Source organism: Opisthorchis viverrini, assembly GCF_000715545.1.
Source record: "Opisthorchis viverrini unplaced genomic scaffold opera_v5_391, whole genome shotgun sequence".
In the NCBI taxonomy this organism is placed as follows: Eukaryota; Metazoa; Platyhelminthes; class Trematoda; order Opisthorchiida; family Opisthorchiidae; genus Opisthorchis; species Opisthorchis viverrini.
Window position 1 is genome coordinate 48,353 of NW_008752049.1, and position 15,714 is coordinate 64,066.

The 15,714-nt window shown below is 42.7% G+C and overlaps 1 protein-coding gene across 1 annotated transcript in view; it reads right to left on the reverse strand.

Annotated features, from left to right (window-relative positions):
- The window catches only part of T265_15222 (hypothetical protein), a gene marked incomplete at both ends in the record, with an annotated part of 55,280 nt that overhangs the window by 11,132 nt on the left and 28,434 nt on the right, over nucleotides 1-15,714 (reverse strand). Inside the window, 3 exons of the mRNA XM_009177084.1 lie at nucleotides 6,127-6,222; nucleotides 10,282-10,389; nucleotides 13,922-14,069. Of these exons, the coding sequence (XP_009175348.1) occupies nucleotides 6,127-6,222; nucleotides 10,282-10,389; nucleotides 13,922-14,069 (352 nt within the window). The remainder of the gene's footprint in view (nucleotides 1-6,126; nucleotides 6,223-10,281; nucleotides 10,390-13,921; nucleotides 14,070-15,714) is intronic.

Sequence of the window (15,714 nt, forward strand, 5' to 3'; positions counted from 1 at the left end):
GAAACAATGATCTGCTCTAAAAATGCATTCCAGCACTACTAGGGGCGTGTAGGGAAACAGAGTTCTTGTGGGTATTGTCAATCAACATGAATCGACAATTCTGCCGTCAGCAAACTAAAAATGATCCCCATCAGGTTGCCTCGTAGAAAAGTCGGAAAAACGGACCGGTACAACCAACGACGTCTTCTGCTTAGCGTACATCAAGTGTTTCATCAAATGCATACCACGAACAAGTTGGCCCGACCTACCGTGCAGTATGCAAATGTTGAAATCGAGCAACTTATCAAATAAGATTAAACAGTTGCACTGAGCACAGGGATGACACTGACGCAAGAGGTTATTACGTAACTCATGCAAATCATTTCCGTTGGTTCACATACTTCAAACCGGAATCAACATTATACGGCTAAATCAGTGCAATAATTACCAAACAATGATTGCTGCTCGCGCTCACTGGGAAAGCAATCACACGCGATACACAACCCCGGCAGCACCACTTCCTCTTCTAGCGAAGCACAAAATGCATCAGTCGATCGATAGCTAGTACGATAGACGAACGTGCTCAATCGGCATACATTCAGCTTAGTACTAAGAAGTCTGTTTATCAGGTGCAGTGACCAAGAAATCGATTGTTGTTCGCATTTCCCGAGAACCAACGTTTATGATGCATCAAGTTTCCGTTGGTAATTATGAACAGGTGAAGAGCGTTCACGACTGACAAGATAGAAAATCATGGACGCTATTACGTACAACAGTTCGAACGTCAATAAAACTTATCAAAGTCAGACATCTAAAAGGTTGTTAAGCCGCTGCTGGTTCGTAATAAATTACCGCTTTTAGAGAAAAAGCAATTATGAGACCGAACTTTGAAAGGGGACGGCGATGGCAAATGTTCTATCACGGCACTCCAGTGGTCAAAGACGATCGGCTTTAGCAGCCAACAACAGTCCGTGCACCATTCCCTTTTAGAAAAGGATACTAGTTCACCTAAAGTATGATATTCCCTTGTTTGCTTCGTTTCCGTTTTGTCGTCTCCTGAAGCTATTTGTCATTTTTAGTTATTGCCTGCTAGTGGTCAGCCCTAATGTGAATATAAAACTTTATTATAGCTATGTGAATCCAATGCGCCTGAGTCATTAAGGTCTCGTTTTGACGTTTCCTCTAGCGTACGAGCATGGATTCCGGAGAGTTGGATGGGGTACTTTTAGCTGGAGACATACATACGGGTATTTACATCAACACGGCGTGAGTAGAAACTGTGATTTTGCTTAATTCGGTTTCGACATCCAGAGTAGGTACCCTTATTGTGGATTCAACACCTAAAGAACGGCCCCTAAATTGTAGAACCACCTGAGATACAGTGGCTAAGGGACGTCCAAACAGCTTTCCTGGGAGATGAGCTACCTCTGGAGCTGTTCTGTTAGGATTTATTGGACACCACCGTGTTTAGCATATTTCACTACCGGTCAATGGAACCTGCCGCAGGGTTCTGGCGTTCAGTCCTCATCAGATGTCCCTTGAATTTCACCTTTCTCAAATATTCTCAATACTTATCCTGAGTCCCCGAATCTGAAGAACCAGTTAGTGATCGTATCCTGCTCACTTAGGTCCAAAGGAAACCTAATCTATGAAATCACTTCAGGTACACGTAACGCAAAATATTCACAGTTAATTACTTGGAAAGCCGAAATACTTTAATTTCCATTTCTGTTATTCGGAAAAAATAATAAAATGCGAAGAACAGAATGTCGATATCTTCAGATGATCCTGCTCGTTGCTGATGGGTAGTAGCAATCTGGTTGGTAGTTAACCAGCAGGAAGTCGCCGTAATGGAAAGTAAGACCACCTTACTAATCTGGCTATTCAGTAAACTATTCCAATTCCATCGTCACTGATTATACCATTTGGTGGGTTGACCATCCGTACGTTGTGTAGCTGGGTTTGCCAATCAGCAGCTGTAGAGACCTTAACCTTACGAACCCCACTGTCGACTCACAACAGATTTCACAGTGTCTTTACCTAGGGCACAGAGCCACTCCCAAAAGAAATGCACCCATTAATACGACAACAAGGAAGAAGTTAATCGTTGTCTAACTGAGACCAACGCACCAATAAGTTGGTACCAAATGCGATTCTATAGATCCCTGAAGCTGCCTGTCATCGTTTGCAGCGTTTTCTTTGGCTGAATTATTCACGTCGCCCGAGTAGCAAGGTAACTCTACAGTCGCACACCTGGGTGATGCAACGTATTTAGGTAAATTCGCCTTTGTTGAGCCGAGAGGCAAATATTGCAAGAAGAAAAGGTGCAACGTCGACCTTCCTTGAGGCAAAAGGAACAAAATTTGAGTGATGAACGCAGTTGGGAGCCGAAGTCCACGTGAACTGGTTAAATATTAAAATAATAACGAGGTGTATAGAAAATACGAACGTATCTCAAAAAATGTGGAAACAGCGAGCCAGGGACCACTGAACAGGCATTAGTAAGGTAGAAGTATGTTTGAAGCCATATAACTTAAATTTGTGCTTGTTGTGTAGCAAATTTCACGAGGTTGACGTGACCACAAACAGCAAATGTAAAAAACAATCTATCACAGAACGACGCCATACTGATGACACCAGTTTATTCTACGGAGCTGCCTTAACCTTGGAGTGCTACAGGATAGAATTAACATCCATTAACTACCTATAATATGCTGAGCAGGGTAACGCCGAAGCGAATACGGTAAATTTTCAGAATGCTAAGGGAAAATGGTTCACGCAGTTTCGTGGATAAAGTCTACCTATGATCAAATTGTCTGGTATAGGCATAAAAAGCATAGCAAGATATTGAGATGATAACCTTGAGGCACGCGCACAAGTATGTGATTACAATACCACTTAGAGAGATGGCACACATGGGGCATCGCAAACAATGACGGGCTCATTTGACCATTACTATCAAAAGGATATCGCTCTCTACTGTGATGCTGATTTCGAGGACTTAAACTGGAAAGAGATTATTGGGAAACAATCGGGCCAACGCTCAAGTTTATGCTGTAGACCGTAGGAATACATAGAGAACTAAGGCCTTTGATGAGCACTCGAGATACACAGTTTACGGTTATTTCGTACCGCGATTTACTTCTGAGGAAGTGATAAGGTTAGGTTTTTAAGCGCCATAGTCCTTCTTGGGAAATTGCAATCTAAACCAGTTGACTTGTTACCCATAGAATCATGACAAACCATTGGGGAGGCCCTCCAGCCGCACTACACCTCATATTACGAACAGAATATTGACCTGGTGTCGGATGGCATAGTGCTGCAGACAAGCATCCGGAAATTCCATCAAGCTGAATAAACACTCCGAATTTCCGGATCCAAAAAAGAATAATAAATTATAATAGGGAACTCTGTTTGGAGTCATATAGTGCACGGTATACTTTGTAATCGACACTACTTTTCCGGTCTTGTTTCAAATTTCTCTGACTCGTGTAAGTGCCGTCCAAGTGAACCCTAAGTTAAGGATATGACTAAAAGTGGTTAAGACAATCGGCATTCTCGATTTCTGGTCATACTCCGGTCTTAATATGGTTAGTACGATATCACTGCTTATAAGACCATCAGGATCGAGGTCTCCCTGAAAGGACAATACGTGTAGCATTCACAAAACTGATTCATAACCAGTCCGGCAGATTCATGTATTGCAAGGATTCAGTAAGTCAAATACTGATAAACCAATCGCCCTTTATGCGATTTATAGGTAGAAAAACATCACTTGCATACCGTTTATGGACGACATTGACCCTCGCATGCGCGAAATCGCTGTACGATCGGGTAATGTCCTCATATGTATTTATATTAGTTATAATATCGGCCTAATGGCTAACCACCATATCCGTCCCCTACTTACTATCCGTGGAACCAGTCGAGCAAACGAGCGTCCAAGCTGAATACACAACGACAAGATGTCATCATTCTGACAAGGTTTGGAGTAACTTTGTGAGCAAAATGTACACACGCCTAGGCACGGTAATCATCCGGATCAGCTGATAAAGTAGGTCAACGCTGAAAACTTAATATGCCAGACAACGATGGCACACTCATTGACCAGTCATTTAGTAGAACGTGTATATTTAGATGGATATACCGTAGAAAGCGAGAAGATTGTATGAGTAACTCACGTTTACTGAATCTAACGAAAGAATGAACTCCCTGAACGCATAGCAAACAACCAAAACAGCTGGGCTGAGCACTTGTCTAGCATTGCCCTTACGAGATCTCAGGAAACCTGCTCAATATATGTTGGTTCGCTCTGCAACAAACTCGAACGTCCCGTTTCGAGAGCTACTTACGTTTCCGATCTAGTCGAATACGACGCTACACATTAGGCTGCTTTCACGAAGAATGTAGCCAAACAGTTTAAGTACTGCAAGGTTAGACGAATCACCCAGATTCTTGCAAATTCCTATCTTGTCCTGTGAGTGGCTTATCATTTTCACCTCTGCTGATGCATCTGTATGAAGCAAAATGAATGGACCAACTTGTTAAACTATGTCGGAGGCTAGTGTACTTATGGAGAACTTCAGGTGAGTGCTAGAGCAACAGATGAAGAGGAGATTCAGTATGAAAGATGTCTTCTGGTCCTAAAGCGGCAGTTTGTTGCTGATCTAAACAAAATGGTGCACATTCACTTGAGTCCCGTTTACTGTGGGGACGAGAAACAGTGAATTCCATGACCTTCCTAAACGAAGGAGGATACCAGTGGCACAGCTGAAGGACAGTCAGAAATAACCGGTCAAACGTGACCCTATGGAGGGAACCAATTGAAAAAGTAGACCTCAAGGAACCAAACAAAGGTGTTCATTTATGGAACAGTGGTCTCTCAAAACTATAAACGGCTGACTATGAAAAAAAGGCTTTTCATTGTTGGCCGTTTATGTGACATGATGATTGCAGGATTGTATGCACTACAATGAATAAATGAAGGTTCATTCGGAGTTCTTTCAGGGCAAACGGCAGCGGTTGAATACAAAGCAGATCAGCTAACTGTAGATGAATGGCAGTTTAAAACCTCTAACCAGCACGTCACAGATTAATATTTTCCTGCTAACGACGCCAAAAGAGAATGGAACGGAGGTGTTGCCAGGCATTTCAGCATGAGCTGAACGTGCTTCTGGTTCTCAAAATACAGCACTTAAGTGGCTTCACCCAGTTAGCGGAGGATGGCCCTAGCTATTAAACCGATTGGCGCGGGTTGTTTGAGCTTGACAGTACTGAAACGCTCCACTACACCAGAAGAAGACACGCAATTGGGTATTTTGAGAAGGACTAGCATCTGTTGCCTGAGACGAATCAATCGAACCGCAAGCTACCATCAGTTAATATTCCCATAGCAAGTTTATTAAACAAAAGCAGTCCGGTGATCATATCCATCACTTTGACAGTACCTAGAAAATCATCAGGTATATGAACACTAACCTATGTTGATTACCACAATCAAATCTGTCATAATTAGGTAGATGCGGCATTTTTCATTCTTTTGAATGACAGTTCTGAAAGTACCAAGGATACGTTTGACAGAAACTCGGGGACCAGGAGTACCTGATGAGCTCCAAGAAGGGCGAAATCGGTCGTGGACTGTCTAGTTTTTAGCAACCGACTGGTTTCCTTCAAAACAATAAGGATCACTTTCCGACCAGGAGGTGGTGCAGGGTTGTAGCCAAGAATTTCACCACATCCCAGTTTTTCGTTATGATACTCCATCGTGTTAGGACCAAACAGACTACACAGAAGTATGGAGTGTTAGGAACGTTCTGGTACATTGGTAGCCCGGGTGCGTTACTGGTTGATCTTTAGCCCAATGTGGCAATTCGCCAATGAGCAACTGATGACGAAGCCTTTGCAGGTGTGCGTTGTTGCTTGAAAGCATGAACGGTGCTAGATCTAATAAGGGACCGAGCTGTGTTAGGTGTCAAACTAACCGCAAAATAGGTCGCAGCGTACGTTCAGTGCACCAATCCATTTGCTCTAGCCCTCATATAGAGACACTCCATAAGTCTATCGCTATTAAAATCAAGATTATTCACCAGCGCATCTATTGAAAAACCACAGTGAATATCAAAGGCAGAAAATCCGAACACAACTTACCGCATCAATGACAGAAGATCGAAGAAGCTTAGGAACTTCCATTATTTGACCCAATATGCCAGTCAGCGAAACAAGAATAATCGAGGATAGGACACACTATAAAATGCGTCCACAGGTTCATGGAAGAAAAAACACACAGAAGACAAGAAACTAACATGAATTTAGATGCATGAAACAATTATGTAACGAATGAGTTAATAAACCAGGTGATAAATCAGAAAACAGAGGGAGTCACTGTGACTGAAGGAGATTATAGGCCTCGGTCGAATTGGGTTTCTGTACACCACAATCAATGACTACTAGCGCCCACAATTAAAGGTGAACACCTCCAAAGGTAAATCAGGGTTTTCTACCGTTAGTAGTTTTATTAGGTGTTTTTCAGCTTGATTTCTAGATTGTAACAATTCCACTTTTCAGGAGCATATTGGAGGACACGTTCACTGTACATCCCACTTAAAGTTGAGTGCAAACCCAACAAAAGTGAAATGTTGGAACCGGAGTCGGTCCTTTGACAGACAAGTTGCCACAGTTGTAGGGCGCCATAAAAAATACTTCTGTTTGAGAACAAGCTAGCTAAGTGCTCAACTGTATACAACAAAATGCAGTTCGGTGAAACCATTCCTTTTTAGGTGCTAAACATGGGATACCGACCGAAGTCACATTAGGGAAAACACTTTTCTCTTCATACCTCTCCAAGCCAAAAAAACACATTTGGAGGAAATGATTCTTGACTGGTAGTAGTAATTTTGTAATCTGTAATCCTCAATAAGCAATGTGATAAATGCGTTGATTCTTGCTACTACTGCTGTTGAGAGGATGAAGGCCTTCGCTATGGAGTTATTTACTAGAAAATGCCAACTGACCATTGGACAGGGAAGCAAAACTCTAATTTGCATCTTATTTACAAAAACTGGACATCCATCTTCTCCTGAACGCGTCTTCTTGAACTTTTCTGGATATTCATTGACTCCAATCACTTATTGCTCAAATCCAAGCAAATGTTACAAAGCGACTCCACAAATTCCGCAACAGATCTCCCCTTTTCAAGAGACGCAAAACTACTCGCATGCCCCCCATCAGTAGTATCACCGTTACACTATGAGCATAACGGGTGGCCTCTGGGATTTACAAGGGCGGTAACTAGTTATTACTGAAGTGAAACACTGGCTTGTATCAGTGAACGTTCAGATTCCGGTCACGAGGTCCTTTAAATCGGAAAAGTGAGAGTTGGATGATTCGCGAAGAGGGAGCACCACAAGCTCAGGAAAATGTCATAATCAAACCATACAACACGCATTTTACTGAACACTCAGTATTGGCAGTCACTGAGCTTATGGTCTTTTAGTGTTTGTTAACAGAAAATCTCAGAACCCAGTGTCGGATAAATTTCGTCGAAATGCGCTGTGGAAACATTCTAGCAGTCGTGTAATATGTAATGTGATACGTTTGTAATATTCAGTAAGTTTTCATCATTCATCAGCCGTGGAACTGTAAGGATGTTTGATTCTGAGATTTGTGACATTAGGGTTGTTTCGATAAGTGACACCACAAATCACAGTCATGCTGAATAAAAGCGAGGAAGAACTCGGACCCAAAAAAGCACGCCGTCTGACTCTGTTGCTTTGGCAACAAACTACATGAAGTTACGTCCCATTGTCAAGCATGTCCGGTGTCAGTTACTGTGTGTCTGTCATCCACGTGACCTGGGTGAGGCCATTAGACAGTTAGCACAACATGAGAGCAATAAGACTACAAACGCCAGGTGGGAGGCGGTTCGGTATAGCCAATTTTTGAAGGCTATGCCATTAAAACGGTAAATAACATCCTCAAAAGGTTGCATACCTAGTAAATCAGATGACTGACACGAGTCGTCCGAATTTTACAGCAGTTTGAGAGTATAGTCTCGCTCGATCGACTATTACGACCTTCTAGTTTTAACAAAATGCTCTTCCAAGACCCTTAGCAAGTAAGCATAACGGGTGGCCTCTGGGATTTACAAGGGCGGTAACTAGTTATTACTGAAGTGAAACACTGGCTTGTATCAGTGAACGTTCAGATTCCGGTCACGAGGTCCTTTAAATCGGAAAAGTGAGAGTTGGATGATTCGCGAAGAGGGAGCACCACAAGCTCAGGAAAATGTCATAATCAAACCATACAACACGCATTTTACTGAACACTCAGTATTGGCAGTCACTGAGCTTATGGTCTTTTAGTGTTTGTTAACAGAAAATCTCAGAACCCAGTGTCGGATAAATTTCGTCGAAATGCGCTGTGGAAACATTCTAGCAGTCGTGTAATATGTAATGTGATACGTTTGTAATATTCAGTAAGTTTTCATCATTCATCAGCCGTGGAACTGTAAGGATGTTTGATTCTGAGATTTGTGACATTAGGGTTGTTTCGATAAGTGACACCACAAATCACAGTCATGCTGAATAAAAGCGAGGAAGAACTCGGACCCAAAAAAGCACGCCGTCTGACTCTGTTGCTTTGGCAACAAACTACATGAAGTTACGTCCCATTGTCAAGCATGTCCGGTGTCAGTTACTGTGTGTCTGTCATCCACGTGACCTGGGTGAGGCCATTAGACAGTTAGCACAACATGAGAGCAATAAGACTACAAACGCCAGGTGGGAGGCGGTTCGGTATAGCCAATTTTTGAAGGCTATGCCATTAAAACGGTAAATAACATCCTCAAAAGGTTGCATACCTAGTAAATCAGATGACTGACACGAGTCGTCCGAATTTTACAGCAGTTTGAGAGTATAGTCTCGCTCGATCGACTATTACGACCTTCTAGTTTTAACAAAATGCTCTTCCAAGACCCTTAGCAAGTAAGAGGGATCCGTTAGCTCGTAATGTACAAAAGTGATTTTCGCCTATTCGTAATGCACTACCCATAAGGTTGCTGAAAATTCTTCGAAAGCCCACGACCGGGGCTCAACAGGTAGGCACACTCCCCGAGTTTCCGTCAACCTTATGTTCTAGTTGAAACCAAATTGCACGCAATTAGCGAAACATACTCATTTGCAAACAAGTTTGGTTTTGCGAGGGACTCACCTGGAATCTGCCTTTCGCCTACTTTGAAGTGCTCCAACGCTATCAGGTAGGTTGTGCCGAACGTGTAAGTGTCCAGGCAGCAGGCGAGGCAAAATAACTGCATTTATTCTATCGATATCTGTGAAGTCTTGTTACTGGCGGTAAGCAAAAACAAGTCATGTCAAGGCAAGTCTCACTAGATACGACACTACCTTTAACTTAATCCGATTTTCAAAAAGCTTATTAAGTGTCACACCATATTGTGCAGTTGACGGGGACACGTGAAGGCATGTGTTTCGAACAACTTGTCAAAAGGGAAGCAACGAGTGGTCGAACGGTTAAGTGTTCAATCACTGGCTGGAAGGCCGCTGGTTCGAAACACTGAGTTTCGTGAGATACGCACTGCTGATGATTCCCGATGAGGATGAAACAGCTACACAGTTCCTCGGCTTTACAGTTTAGGTTGGCTTCACTGACGGCAGGAAATCTCAACTGAAAACGACTAGTGGTCTGCCAAAACAGGTGAAACCTGATTCTCGTTCCCTAGTGTAGTCGAACATCACTGAAAGAAGCTATTGAGTGGCACTTCTTCGGCGGAGGCTGCATGAGCATCAAGCAAGTTAGACCCCCCATCCTGGAAACCCTTCTGTGACGACGGTTGAAAACAAGCGTCTGAAATGTCCAAGTGAGAAATAAAACCGTCCCAAACGTACTCATTCGGATAAACTGTACGTTTGCAAGTGAAACAGTGAACTAGTTATGTGAATACTACTCAATGATATGGTATTTTTGCAACTGAGGCTTTAGCTGAAGTGAATTAGTTGAAGTTTAATCGCAGTCTTTGCAGGAATATGGCGAAATACCTATACACAACCACCACTACAGGATGCTCTTCGGGAAATCACTTCTATTCGGGGTAGTTCACAGGGGAATCCAAAATATTCGATCAAAACACGTTCACAGAAGACACCTGATGAATAACTAGACTCATAAGAAAGACCAAAAACAGTAGTTTTTTTCCAGTTACAAAAGAAATCTAGAGAACAAAAATATAAGGGGAAGCAAGATGGGACCTGACGACAAGGGAGAACACACCGAATAAGATGATATACTTACCATCGGAACAGATTCTAGTGACGGTCCGATAACTGTCAAAACTAGTACAAGAACTGCACAGGAGATCAGAGAAGCGACCTGCAAATGGAGGAATGAAACATAGGAATACTACGAGTGCCTAAACTAAGCGATATCTGGACTGATATTAGAATGCACGAGAGCGCCTACTTGAAAATGGCTAAATACGTTCTTATCCGAACGCACAAAAGTGAACGTTAACCGGAAAACAGTTAGTATCCTGAGCCAGCAAGGACCTCCATCACATAATGAATGGAAATACGCTCTAGAGACGAGGTAATACCATAACACGCATGAATTTCTTCGTAAGACATGTAGGATCAACCTTCATAAAGATAGCAAGGATAATAATGGCATTCACTTTTAACGGCCCTCCTTTCGATTTGGCGTAGCTAGGAAGATATTCGTGCAGTCACTTTTTTGTCTGACTGAGCGTTTGGAAGTGTAGGCACCCCCAGAATGCTTGGGACAGGCCAACACCAGGTCGCTCCCTCACCTACTATTTTCTCCTCTTTTCATATAAGCCTTTACTCATAACAAAACGCACTTTGCTGTAGTAAAGCATCAGCGTCAAAACTGTCTATCTGCCTGTCTTCGATGATGTTCCATAAAGTAGCAGACAACCACATTCCTCCAATACGCACCAAAGACCTGACCATGTTGAACTGGTCGAGCGATTTTCGAAAAATAAAGTCTCTTGTGGGATTCCTCCAATACGCACCAAAGATCTGACCATGTTGAACTGGTCGAGCGATTTTCGAAAAATAAAGTCTCTTGTGGGAGATGTGGAGGCCCCAACTCCTGCAGAACCTTTTGTTTCCAGCCAAAAGTTAAGAGGTTTAGCAAGATCCGAGCCAAAAGTCGCCAGGAAGCCCCAAGGTCAAACTTCCTTGCAAGTTATTGGATTCATCAACTACGAGTAGAGGCATGCGTAGAAAGTACACCTACCACCGAATGAGTACTTGCTTTTACAGTTCCTGGAGCACCGCCAGACCGTGAGTCCGCAACACCATCATCAGAAATACCAGAATGGAAATAAGGCGACTGAGTAACTTGTCTCCCTTCCAAGTTGTTTACTTTGTCTATAACAGGAACTGAATTGTTCGCCGAGAACTTGGAGTTGTCTTGGTATACCTTGTGATAAATGCCTCCGTAGCTCATGAATGATAGGTAAGATAATTGCTAAATGCAGCAATTGACCATAAGAATGTGAAATGAGGCACGTTAAAATGCCAAAAAGCCAGCAAACCCAACCAGTTCAACCTAACTGTATATGCAAAACGTTATACAAACCCTACGAAAAGTTTTCCGCAGCAGCGTGTAAGATGTCGCCTGTGGACATACACACATTCTAGCCATGCCCAGCACAAGAAATACACAACCGCGTCAAGAATCCTTCCTTTGGAGTTACGAATGATGCCATGAAAGATGATTCCTAAGAGTTACAATATTGCTGCTTCGATGTTGCTCAGTTGCCCAACGTGAAGTCGACTCACACATCAAGTGGTAGAGTTCAACACTGAACTAAGTTGTTGCCCGGAGGATGATGACGACAGGCAAGCATATAACAACCCACTGGAGCCATCCACATGAGATAAACACGAAAGTTGTAAATGGGGTAAGCTCCGTGGAACCCGATCAGTGCATTAAAGTTCATCCGAACTTGTAGTCAGTAATCCCCATTTACACACACATGCTAACTGTATAACGACTATCTCCATGCACGCAAGAATGAGCATCAGATGCGGTAAAGTGCAAATGAAGAACTCAAATTACCCAAACACTATACAGCCAATATCAACCCCGATTTGAAGGTACCACAAACAACCCGGTTATGAATATTGACCACGTTACCTGAGACTTCATACCCGCGCAGTAGGACACACTGGTCCGAGCAAGCGCCCCAGACGCTGCGTGACATTGGAAAAAGGAACCAACGATGTTGGCCAAGCCAAGCGCGTTCATTTCCTGAGGAAAAATTCCGAGAAAAACTGAACTGTAAATTTAGTATCTGTGCACGTTAGTGCAGTGGGGCGGGTAGACGTGGTGATTCGAAAGAGAAATTCATAACTAATAGTTAAAATGCAACGTGAGAAGATCAACATGTAAAGGTAAATTTACTAAACAAGTACGTCAATATGAAGAAACGGCATGCACTGAAAAGTGTACCCGCGCTTGACTTCTATCAAAATGGCAGGAAGACAGTTGGTGGGTTGTTATTACTTCACTTATTTTCATCAGACATCCAGTTAAACACAGATTTACATTCATGATGAGCTGAAGAGATATTCCTAAATCACACCCTCAAACGAAACGGATATCAGCAACGATTTAAGCAAGTACACACGGAAATTTACCATACCCAATGGCTACCGTAGAAAAATAAGAATTATTATCTACGGTTTTTATTCACACGATACTATCTTTCGATAATGTGCCCAAATATCGATAGCTTGGGTGCGTTTAATGGTTGTTACTCAGGACGCCGATCTTACCAATTAACTTGTAAACGTCTCTTCCCCAAAAGGCGAGGAGCCGTCAATGCGCAGTTGCATGGGTAATTACTCTTTACCTGCTTGCGTTTATATGACGCCGGTACTCAGGATGGTCCGTACCAGGAAACGCTCCAACCTGAGTACAACGCTGTCTGGCGCTCGGCATAGACTAATTCAGTCCTCAATGACTCCATACATTTACCCCATGTCAATCTTGATTCCCGGCGTTCGCTAACAAAGCAAGTCCAGGAAGCTGATGTATAGGCATCTCTAACACAAGCAGTTAGTGCCGCATGAAGCGTAACAGCACTGGTGTCAAAGATCCAAGTATATATCATCTCTATTGGGTGCAGTCGTGTGTGTGTGTAATCAATCGGTACGAAGCGAAGGCCATCCTGTTGTAGATCGATTACGTCATACTAAAGGGGAGGCGGGTCAATTGTCTAATATATTGGTTTTCATATACCAGGAAATCAGTTTGTAACATCGCATTATTGATGGATTTTTTGGTGGTAGGAAATACTGTAGATGATCCAAAGGAAGGTAAAAAACAAGTGGTAGAGAGCAGCAGATAGAAAAGATGTCACATTAGCTTTGTTCGAATTAATGAACCTGTTCAATAAATAGGCATTTAGAGTGCAGGCAATGTCTGACGTTCGTTTTCCATTGAGAGGAAATCACATTTCAAATCGATTGAACTGTGGAAGGTATGCTTTGAAATACACCGAAAAATTATAAGTTGAATGCATTATCGCATTAGACTACAAACTCACTTAACAGGGAATCTCAGAATGGGCGGGAATCTAATTTGACTGGATCCTACAGATGTCGCATATAAGACACACCACCGTATTGAAAGTTTATCCCCACACAGCGCCAAAAAATAATTTCATCGCCACCACCCAGGCAAGATATCCCTGACTTCTCAACTGCCCAAAGCTAATCCATTGCACCATGCAACTGTAAACGACTACCCATTCGTTATTCGGAAGAACACCACGTGGAACTTACAGGATCCCAGAAGTTTCAAATAGAAAGAATCCAAGTTATTGTGGGATTCGCATTTTGTAGCTTAGACGGAACAGTGAAAATGTATTGTCAGAGACGACCGGTCCTAAGAAACTCACCAGGGTATACTTTACATCATAAACAGCTTTGGATGCATACAATTTGGCCAGGGACACCGTAGTTGCAAGCGCAACGAAAGACACAATGATTGAGTCCACCGCTATTGATGGGACCAGGTTGAGATCTGGAAGAACGGGTTTCGGTAGACTGAAATAGAGTGAAGATATGTGAAATTGAAAACGCAAAACGACTTAGCATCATCTTTACCTGTGAAGAATCTCCTGAATAGCAGTTGGAGACTGTACATTCAAGCAAAATTATGAACAGTCAAGAAAAATAATCCGCGCAACGCATGAACCTTTCGAGTTGTCAGTCGAATAGTCAGTCAACGCGTGACCACGCAATCTCATCATCATCATCATCACCATCATCATCATTGTCAGCTGTATTAACCGCGTACTCGTCGTACAGTGGTTGTAGCTGCCGCGGTTTCGTTTCACCGATGAGTGGGGGGATGGCATTATATCCTGTCTAGTTACCTGTTAATCACACTGCTGATCAGCCATTCGTAGTCCGGATGCTGTGGGTTCTAATCTTTCTGAAGATTCTGGGGGTGAGTTCCCATAAGGAAAAAAACAGATGTAACATTGATGTTGGATTTTCCGCATAGGTGGAATTCAGCTACAGAATGAAATGTAAGTTGAAGTTTCCAAATCTCCTCATGTTGTCAACAGGGAAATTTCTGTCCGTTCCAAACATTCAACAACTGAATTCTGTTTTGATTGAAAATCATTCTTGGAAAGGTGAACATGTTGAATCACCTTCTGCCCTAAAAATGTCCGGGTGTAACAGTTATGGTAGAATGGAAGGATCAGAGCGAGAAACATCTAAGTTGGCGAAAGATGTCAGCAACAAACATACATGTTCCTACAAATACATTCATTTGCACAGAAGACTCCGCTGAATCTCTCCTTTATCATATTCTTCAACCGAATGTGCTGCGCAAAAGCCGCCGCATGTTTCAGTTCATACGATATTGGAAGTATCGCAGAATATTTACATATAGGAAACCACTGACGAGGTTGATAAAAACTCAGGGACTGTGCTTACATGATGAACCCCAAGAAGGTGAAAACGGTCGTGGTCTGTCAGAGTTTCCAGCAACCCCGCGAAAATAGACGTTCCTACGCGAGGGATGCAAATGACTTGTTGTCCAACGGTTTAACCAATCAGCCCGTATCCATGTTCGCTATGCCGAGCGACGAATCACCTATCGGGGCTTCCCACTAAGTAATGCTTGTCAAGTGCTGGAGCCCAAATCTCGGCACAGGGACGAGACTCAGGTCAAGTATTTTCTTTTAGGCAGAGTAACCACGCTAGAACACTATGAACTGTTGAAAAGAAAACGATTTGTGTATACAAAAGATGGGTGTATTTCCGTTAGAAGTACCGTACGAAGGGTGGTCGAGGCTCACTAACAACCCATTGTTGGTTTCACTCTATTTGGGATTGATTACATAACTAGGGGTAACCGAATTTCAATTAACACCTTTTCTTGTCTGGATGCCAAAGTTCAGATATGTTGAATAAATCACGACAGCAACTAATTTTGATAAATGAGTGGGTTTTCGAAATATGTACAATTTCGGAATCACGTCTAAACTATGAGCACCAGACAGAACAAAATTACTGGTGAGTTGTTGGCCATTTTCAGTCAATGCATCCACTGTAGGAATGAAAAACAATCCACCTTGAGGGTCGAGCCAAATGGATTGCCAATCGGTCGTTGAGGATCTCCATGCACAACAGATACATTCAACATGAGGTTGGCATCATCTCGCTGCGTGAGGTG